The sequence below is a fragment of the Orycteropus afer genome, unplaced genomic scaffold, assembly GCF_000298275.1.
Source record: "Orycteropus afer afer isolate SDZICR_OR568_19922 unplaced genomic scaffold, OryAfe1.0 scaffold00162, whole genome shotgun sequence".
Taxonomy (NCBI): Eukaryota; Metazoa; Chordata; class Mammalia; order Tubulidentata; family Orycteropodidae; genus Orycteropus; species Orycteropus afer.
This window is the reverse complement of record NW_006921749.1, coordinates 7,076,708-7,086,034: the sequence shown is the minus strand read 5'-3', so window position 1 is coordinate 7,086,034 and position 9,327 is coordinate 7,076,708. Positions and strand designations below refer to the sequence as shown.

General features: G+C 45.9%; 1 protein-coding gene across 1 annotated transcript; it reads left to right on the top strand.

Moving 5' to 3' along the window:
- Nucleotides 1–2,071: 2,071 nt before the first annotated feature.
- Nucleotides 2,072–6,716, top strand: LOC103201737. The gene is given in 4 exon segments (XM_042781739.1): nucleotides 2,072–2,933; nucleotides 3,219–4,829; nucleotides 4,832–5,530; nucleotides 5,635–6,716. Coding segments are annotated over 4 exon segments (4,254 nt in total).
- The last annotated feature ends 2,611 nt before the right edge of the window (nucleotides 6,717–9,327 follow it).

Sequence of the window (9,327 nt, the reverse complement as noted above, 5' to 3'; positions counted from 1 at the left end):
GCCTCGGAAACCCAAGGAGGGGTCGCTATGAGTCGGGGCTGACTCGACGGCACATAACAACAACAACAACAACAAAGCACTAAAGCCGTGATGTAAATGCTAAGGCATTTGCAAAATGGCTACGTACTTAAAAACGGTTACATACAGGGTGGTTATATAGAAACATGGTCTCACAAAGGCTGGTTGGTTCAAAACAACTAGCCACTCCTCGGAAGGAAGATGGGGCAATCTACTTCCGTAGTGATACTGCCTTGGAAACCCAAGGAGGGGTCGCTATGACTCGGGTCTGACTCGATGGCACATAACAACAATGACAACATAGGATTAGTATATAATCAGTGGACATCTTCCTCTTTTGGCTATCCATAAATAATTTAAACACCAAGCTGTAATTTTGTGAGACCACACGTTTGTACTAATGCCCTCCAGGTAATTATTCTTTAACTAGGAGCCATTAGCGCCAGGAACTCCAGCACGTTCCCCACACCTCAGGGCTTTACCTCACAGAGTCCTAAACCCCCCTCCCCTCCTTTACTCCCCTGAGCAACAACCAGTGAATAATAGAGAAGAACCTGAAGTCCTGATTACCCTCACCCCCTAGATACCCCCTAGCAACAACCAATCAGTAAATATCAGGAAAATACTTGAAATTCCTATACCTAAAATAGTTAGAAATGGCAGGTGTGGCCTCGGCCCACAGGACAGGGCCAATCAAGTAGGGACAACATGCAATTCGAAAAATGACAACCAATCCTATAATTTTCTGATTGAAACTTCCCCGTTCCTGCTCCATCCCCAATAAAAGACCCCCTTCCCCTTTGTTTGGGGCTCTCAATCCTGAACCACTGTGTCGGTGACAGTTGGGGGTCTGAGCTCGAGCTTGAATAAACAACCCCTATGAGCTCTGGTAGCATAGTGGCTAAGACACTTGCCTGTTAACCAGACAGCTGGTGGTTCAAACCCACCAGCCACTCCTCAGAAGGAAGGTTGGGCAATCCTACTTCCGTAGTGATACTGCGTGGGAAACCCAAGGAGGGGTCGCTATGAGTCAGGTTTGTCTCGACGGCACATAACAACAACAACATGCTTTTGCAGTGGAATCGGCTCCTTGGTGGTTTTTGGGGATTCAAGATCTGGGCACAACATTCGGGGGCTCGTCCGGGATCCCCCAGACACCCCAGGACTCCCGACCCAAGGGGTTGCGGCCAGCTGGTAAGTGTGTTTAACTGTTTGATATTTGTTCAAGTCTTTCGTGTAATACCTGGGCCCGTTTTCTGTAGAGCTGACTTTGGCCTAAGTGGACGCATGGGCGGGCCGTCAGCCAGAGGATCTGGGAGACGTCCCAGGACCTCTTCGGGAAGGGAAGAAGTGGAAGCCCTCCAATCTGGAATTCTGAATTAGTATAGGGATGAAGCAGGTTGCTCCCGCAGCACGGCGTGAGGCCGTCGTCCCACTTTCGGTTTTGCTTCCAATTTGTGGGAGGCATTCTTTGTTCGTCCTTTTGTGTGTCTATTCGTTGTCTGTTAGTGTTTGTGATTTGGTGGATGGACGAAATGGGACACACTATGATGACTCCTCTTTCTCTTTTGACTGGTAACTTTAAAGAAGTTAGGCAAAGGGCACATAATTTAAGTTTGGAAATAAAGAGACAAAAACTTGTGACCCTGTGTACTTCAGAGTGGCCTACGTTCATTGTAGGGTGGTCGGCCAAGGGCACATTTGATCTCCAAATTATTTTAAGGGTAAAAGAAGTTGTATTCCGATCCAGCTGGGGACACCCAGACCAGGGATCATATATAATCATATGGCAGGATTTAGTAGAAAATCCGCCCCTCTGGTTAAGGCCACTATTACCTCTTTCTCTTCTTAAGCAGCCACCTAAGACTATCCTGGCAGCACAAACTTATACTGCCTGGAAGAAGGAACCTGAAATTAAACCTTCAGCGCCGACCCACCCAGTATTCCAGGGAGGGACAGAGGAAGAGCTCCTCCCCCCCCTTATCAAACCCCTTCAGCAGGTATTGCAGCTGCAGAGGGTGCGTTGCCCCAAGCTCCTTACGATAGTGGGACAATGGTGGCAGCAGCAGGCCCGGCAGCCGGCACCCATGGAAGAATGCAGCGCGCAGCACCCTCCTGTGGACCAGCAGATTCCACAGTTTTGCTGTTGAGAGCTGCAAGGCCCGCAGATGCAACCGGCAATCAACAACTCCACTATTGGCCCTTTGCCACTAGTGACCTGTATAATTGGAAAACTCAGAATGCCAAATTTTCAGATAACCCCAGAGATTTAACCGATCTCCTAGAAACTATTTTGTTTACTCACCAGCCCACCTGGGACGATTGCCAACAACTCCTTCAAATCTTGTTCACCACTGAAGTACGTGAGAGGATCCAGATAAAGGCCCAGAAAACTGTTTTGGGGGATAACGGGCAACCCACTACTAACATAGATGTGATTAATGCCACCTTCCCTTTGACTCGTCCTAACTGGGACTTCAACACGACTGAAGGTAAGGAGAGACTCCGGGTGTACCGTCAGACTCTAATGGGAGGTCTCAGGGCAGCCGTAAGGAAGCCCACTAATTTGGCTAAGGTAGGTGACATACAGCAAGGGAGGGACGAAAGTTCTGCCACTTTTTTAGAAAGATTAATGGCAGCATTTCGTCAATATACCCCCATGGATCGAGAAATGCCTGAAACTAAGGCTGCACTAATCATGGCTTTTGTGAATCAAGCAGCCTCAGATATTAGGAGGAAATTACAAAAAACTGACAGACTAAATGAAAAAAGTATTCAGGATTTAATGTTAGTTGCAGAAAGGGTTTATAATCACAGGGAAAGTCCAGAGGACCGACAAGCCAAAGCACTAGCGGCAGCCAGTGACCGGAACACTCAGAACCTTGCAAAAATCCTACTTGCCTCAACAGCTGGGAGTGTCTGAGAAAGAGAACAACAACTGCAAAAAATCGCAAAATACTGAGGTAAGGGGAACCCCCCCCCCCCAATGGGAGGATGCCCCAAGCTGGGCAAGAATCAATGTGCCCATTGCAAGGAAGAAGGACACTGGGCAAAAGAATGCCCAAATAAAAGAACTCATAAACCACAGACTAAAGTACTAGAATTGGGGGAACTCAGTCATTAGGGGTGATAGGGTTCGGTTCCCCTCCCTGAACCCAGGGTAACCCTTAAAGTGGAGGGGACACCAATTGATTTCCTAGTGGACACCAGAGCACAGCATTCAGTCTTACTCAAACCCGAAGGGAAACTACCTAACAAAACTTCCTGGGTTCTGGGTGCTACAGGAACAAATCAATATTCATGGACTATCCGAAGAACAGTGGATCTCGGTGTGGGTCGAGTATCCCACTCGTTCATGGTAATTCCAGAATGCCCCTATCCACTCCTTGGGAGAGATATATTAACCAAAATAGGAGCACAAATCCACTTTCAAAAAGGAGGGGCAACCGTTATGGACAGTAGGAGCCAACCTATTCAAGTGTTGACTGTAAACCTAGAAGATGAGAATAGACTCCACCAACAACCCCCTCCTCCCCCATTTGAAGAGATAAAACAGTGGTTATCAGCTTTTCCCAAGGCGTGGGCTGAAACTGGAGGTGTTGGGTTAGTTAAACATAAGCCACCAGTTTATGTGGAAATTAAACCTGGAGTGGACCCAGTCAGAGTCCGTCAGTACCCTATGTCACGGGAAGCCTGAGAAGGCATAACTGCCCACATCTGGTGTCTGTTAAAACTAGGGATACTCTGACCCTGCCGGTCTGCTTGGAACATTCCTCTGCTCCCTGTTTGGAAACCTCATTCCAATGATTATAGACTGGTGCAAGACCTCTGAGAGGTCAATAAATGGGTCATGGACATTCATCCTACTGTTCCTAACCCATACACCCTCCTAAGTTCTTTACCCCTGAATCGCCAGTGGTACTCAGTCTTAGACCTTAAAGACGCCTTTTTCAGCCTACCACTGGTCCCAAAGAGCCAGGACCTGTTTGCATTCGAATGGACTAACCCGACAGAGGGCATCAGTGGGCAACTAACCTGGACACGGCTCCCCTAGGGGTTCAAGAGCTCGCCTACAATCTTCAACGAGGCACTACATGAAGACCTGGGTAAGTTCCGATTCGACCACCCTGGTCTCACGTTGTTACAATATGTAGATGATCTCCTAATTGCTGCAGCAGACTACGAGACCTGTCTCCAAGAAACCAGAGACTTACTCCAGACATTAGGAGACATGGGTTACAGAGCCTCAGCTAAAAAGGCTCAGCTTTGCCAACCTGAGGTGAGCTATTTGGAGTATATGTTAAAAGAGGGACAAAGATGGCTGACTAGGGCCTGTAAAGAGACTGTACTAAAAATCCCTAGACCCAACACCCCACTCAGGGTGCGGGAGTTCCTAGGATCATCCGGTTATTGTAGACTCTGGATATCAGGTTTTGCAGAATTAGCAAAACCTCTCTATGGAGCGACCAAAGAGGGGCAGAAGTTTCAGTGGACAGAGGCCATGGAAAGATCCTTTAATTCACTTAAAAACGCCCTTTTGTCCGCTCCTGCCCTTGGACTGCCTGATGTGACAAAACCCTTCCATCTATACATCGATGAAAATAAGGGGATAGCAAAGGGAGTTGTAATCCAACACCTAGGCCCCTGGAAAAGACCAGTAGCCTATCTCTCAAAGAAATTAGACCCAGTGGTGGTGGGGTGGTCCCTGTTCCTACACATAATAGCGGCAACGGCATTACTAGTCAAAGATGTGGGCAAACATATACTGGGACAAGAACTGTATGTTACTACCCCGCATGCCATAGAGGAACTCTTAAACAACCTCCTGATCGATGGCTTAGTAATTCATGACTTACCCACTATCAAGGACTGTTATTGAACCCGACTAAGATTATCTTCCAGTCACCTACAGCACTGAACCCTGCCACCCTGTTACTGGATCCGGACTTGGGAGCTCCACTGCATGATTGCATCGATATTCTGGCTCAAGTACATGGAACCCGAGCTGACCTACAAGACACACCCTTGCCGGATGCCGAGGTCACCTGGTATATGGATGGGAGCAGCTTTGTACGTGATAGACAAAGGTATGCAGGGGCGGCAGTGGTGACAGAAACCACAATAGTTTGGGCTGAGCCATTACCAGCCAGAACATCAGCCCAACGAGCCGAACTAATAGCATTGACCAAAGCCCTAACTTTAGGAAAAGACAGAAAATTGAATGTATATACAGACAGTCGTTACGCTTTTGCCACGGCACATATTCATGGGGCAATTTATCGGGAAATGGTGCTATTGACCGCAGAAGGGAAGACAATTAAAAATAAAAACGAAATCCTAAATCTACTAGCTGCCCTATGGCTCCCCAAGAAACTTGCCATCATTCATTGTCCGGGACACCAGAAGACCACTTCCTCTGTTGCCCGAGGCAATAACTTAGCAGACCAAATTGCCTGATAAATTGCACAGTCTACCAACCTGGTATTAACCTCCAACCTACCAGATCCTGGGAGCCCTACCTTACCAATGAACCCTAACTATGCTGAAGAAGAGTTGTAATGGATTAAACAGCTACCCAGAGCCCAGTACGTATGCAACTGGTGGCAGATCACAAAGCTATCCTCCCTGAAAAACTGGGAGAAGAAATCTTATTCAAAATACATCAGGCCACCCATTTAGGAACTAAAAAGATGCAGGAATTACTAAAACGGGCCAACGTAATAATTAGAAATGCACAATCTAAAATTGAAGCAATTGTTTCTAACTGTAAAGCTTGTCAATTAACCAATGTTACTAAAAACCCTCAGAATCTAGGCTCCAGATCAAGGGGCAACACACCAGGAGCCTGCTGGGAAGTGAACTACATGGAGGTAAAACCTGGGAAATACGGATATAAATATCTATTAGTCTTTATAGATACCTTTTCAGGGTGGGTAGAAGCCTTCCCCACCAAGAAAGAAACAGCCCACGTCGTAGCCAAGAAACTACTAGAAGACATCCTACCCAGGTATGGCTTTCCTACTACAATAGGGTCAGATAATGGACCAGCATTTGTGTCTAAGGTAATACAGGGTTTGCCAACTATTCTTGGGGCTAATTGGAAATTACATTGTGCTTACAGACTCCAAAGTTCAGGCCAGGTAGAAAGAATGAACAGAACTCTAAAAGAGACCTTAACCAAATTAACCATAGAGACTGGCAGGGACTGGGTGACTCTCCTCCCCTTCGCCCTATTTCAGGTTTGTAACTCTCCTTATAAATTGGGTTTGACACCCTTTGAGATTGTCTTTGGTAGACCTCCACCCATTACTCCCAGATTCCAGTCCAATCTGTTATGTGAAATTGATAATTATGAACTCATTTATTCTCTTCAAGCCCTGCAACGAACCCAACAGGACATCTGGCCAAACTTAAGGGTCCTCTACCAATCTAATCCCCCTCTCGAACCTCACCAGTACCAGCCAGGTGATTGGGTGTATGTGCAAAGACATTGACAAGAAACTCTACAACCTCGCTGGAAAGGACCTTACGTCATGACCCTGGCAACACCCACCGCCCTCAAAGTTGATGGAATAACCCCCTGGATTCATCATACCCATGCCCATAAAGCCAACCTTGGCCAGAACCCACCATGGCATGTCTCCAAGGACCCCAATAATCTGCTCAAACTAAAACTCCAGCGATGTGGACCTTACTAATAATACTGATAATAACTAGTAACTATGCAAATCCCTCATCTAACCCACATGCACCCCAACAGTTAACCTGGGTAATTACATCGGACACGGGGGATGTTGTCAACTCCACAACAGGCTACCATCCCCCTAATACCTGGTGGCCCGACCTACACTTTGACTTATGCCAATTGGCGGCTGGATCCTGGGACATCGTGGACTGGGAAACCAACAAGAACGGTACTCCCAAATGCTCAGGTAAACCTGACTGTAAACATCCCTGCACCCCCTCAGGGCTCGGTAATTCTGGAATAGGTTGTGGACAGCTGGAACTCTGTCACAAACTTCGTAAAATACCATTTTATGTTTGTCCAGGAGGAGGAAGAGAGAACTTTAGCAAACCAGTGTGGAGGGACCTCAGACTTTTACTGCAGGGTGTGGGGGTGTGAAACTACTGGAACTACTTATTGGAAACCTTCCTCAACTTGGGACCTTATTACAGTAGAAAGAGTAAATCCTTTAAACTTTAATTATTTTAGTTTTTGCAGATGGACTTATGCCACAGGAGACAAGTATACCAGAGCTGGCCCATGTATGAATTTTACCTGTAATCCTATTAAGATTCGATTTACAGAGCAAGGAAAACAGTATAAAACCTGGGTAACAGGCCGATCCTAGAGGCTTCCATTGTACCAAACAGGGTATGACAATGGAATCATTTTTAATATCAGACTGAAAATTGAGTCCTGGACACCCCCCACAGCAATCGGGCCTAACACAGTGTTAACCCCACAAATAACACCCATCCTACATTCCAATAGTCGGGGCAACACATTAATTCGAAATTCCTCCTCTCACAATGTGTTGACCCCTTCAAGGAACAACACGTCAATCCAAACTTCTCGCCATGTCACCCCTTCAAGGGGCATCACCTCAGTTCAGAATTTACAGGAGGACCCCCTTTGGAATATTATGGACCAAACCTTCCAGCTACTAAATCTAACCCAATCTAATTTAACAGAATCTTGTTGGCTGTGCTATGATATCAACCCCCCCTATTAGGAAGGTATTGCATTTATAGGGAAATTCAGCCAGTCAGAAACTCACAAAACCTGTAGATGGAATCATAAAAAACCTGGACAACTAACTTACTTTCTGTCACAAGGACAGGGACCTGCATAGGACAGATTCCACAAACTCGCAGACACCACTGAAACAACTATAAATCAAACTGTGTACTATGTACCACCCCCCAACGGATGGTGGGCTTGCTCCTCAGGATTATCCCCTTGCCTCCATGGGCAAGTTCTTAAGCAGACCAAAGATTTTTGTGTATTAGTCTATTTAGTACCTCATATATTATACCACCAGTATGACAAATTTCTAGATAAATGGGAGACTGTTCCTCACCGAGTCAAACGGGAACCAGTCTTTGCTGTAACTTTAACTGTTCTATTAGGATTAGGACTAGCGGGAGCTGGAACAGAAATTACATCTATCATAAACCAGCATCAACAATATAATTCACTCAGAGCAGCAATTGACCAGGATATAGAAAGACCCGAAGAATCCATTACCAAACTCCAAGAATCCCTAACCTCTTTAGCAAAACTAAGTTTACAACTAAAAAGAGGTATGGATATCCTCTTCCAACAACAAGGGGGAGTTTGTGCTGCCCTAGGAGAGGAATGTTGTTATTATATAGACCACTCAGGAGTCATAAGAAACTCCATGGCTAAAGTAAGAGAAGGACTAGAAAAAAGAAAAAGAGAACATAACCAAAGACAGGGATGGTATGAGGGCTGGTTTAAATCTTCTCCCTGGCTAATGTCTCTATTATCTGCTATCAGTGGACCAGTCATTATAGGACTAATTTTACTCACGGTTGGTCCTTATATTCTAAATAAGCTAGTCAACTTTATAAGAGAGAGAGTGAACTCTGTACAATTCATGGTCCTCAGTCAACAGTACCAACTAATCCATCAAGACGATTCAGGCATTGATACAGTGCACTATAACCCAGTATATGGTAATAGACAACAAACTCATGGTTGAGTTTAGTGCCAAGAGAAAGGGAGGAATGTGAGACATTTGTACTAATGCCCTCCACATAATTATTCTTTAACTAGAAGTCATTAGTGCCAGGAACTCCAGCACGTTCCCCACGCCTCAGGGCTTTACCTCACAGAGTCCTAAACCCCCCTCCCCTCCTTTACTCCCCCGAGCAACAACCAATCAGTGAATAATAGAGAAGAACCTGAAGTCCTGATTACCCTCATCCCCTAGATACCCCCTAGCAACAACCAATAGTAAATATCAGGAAAACACTTGAAATTCCTATACCTAAAATAGTTAGAAACGGCAGTTGCAGCCTCGGCCCACAGGACAGGGCCAATCAAGTAGGGACAACGTGCAATTCAAAAAATGACAACCAATCCTATAATTTTCTAATTGAAACTTCCCCGTCCCTGCTCCATCCCCAATAAAAGACCCCCTTCCCCTTTGTTCGGGGCTCTCAATCCTGAACCACTGTGTTGGTGACAGTTGGGGGTCCGAGCTCGAGCTTGAATAAAAAACCCCTATGCTTTTGTAGTGGAATCGGCTCCTTGGTGGTTTTTGGGATTCAAGATCTGGG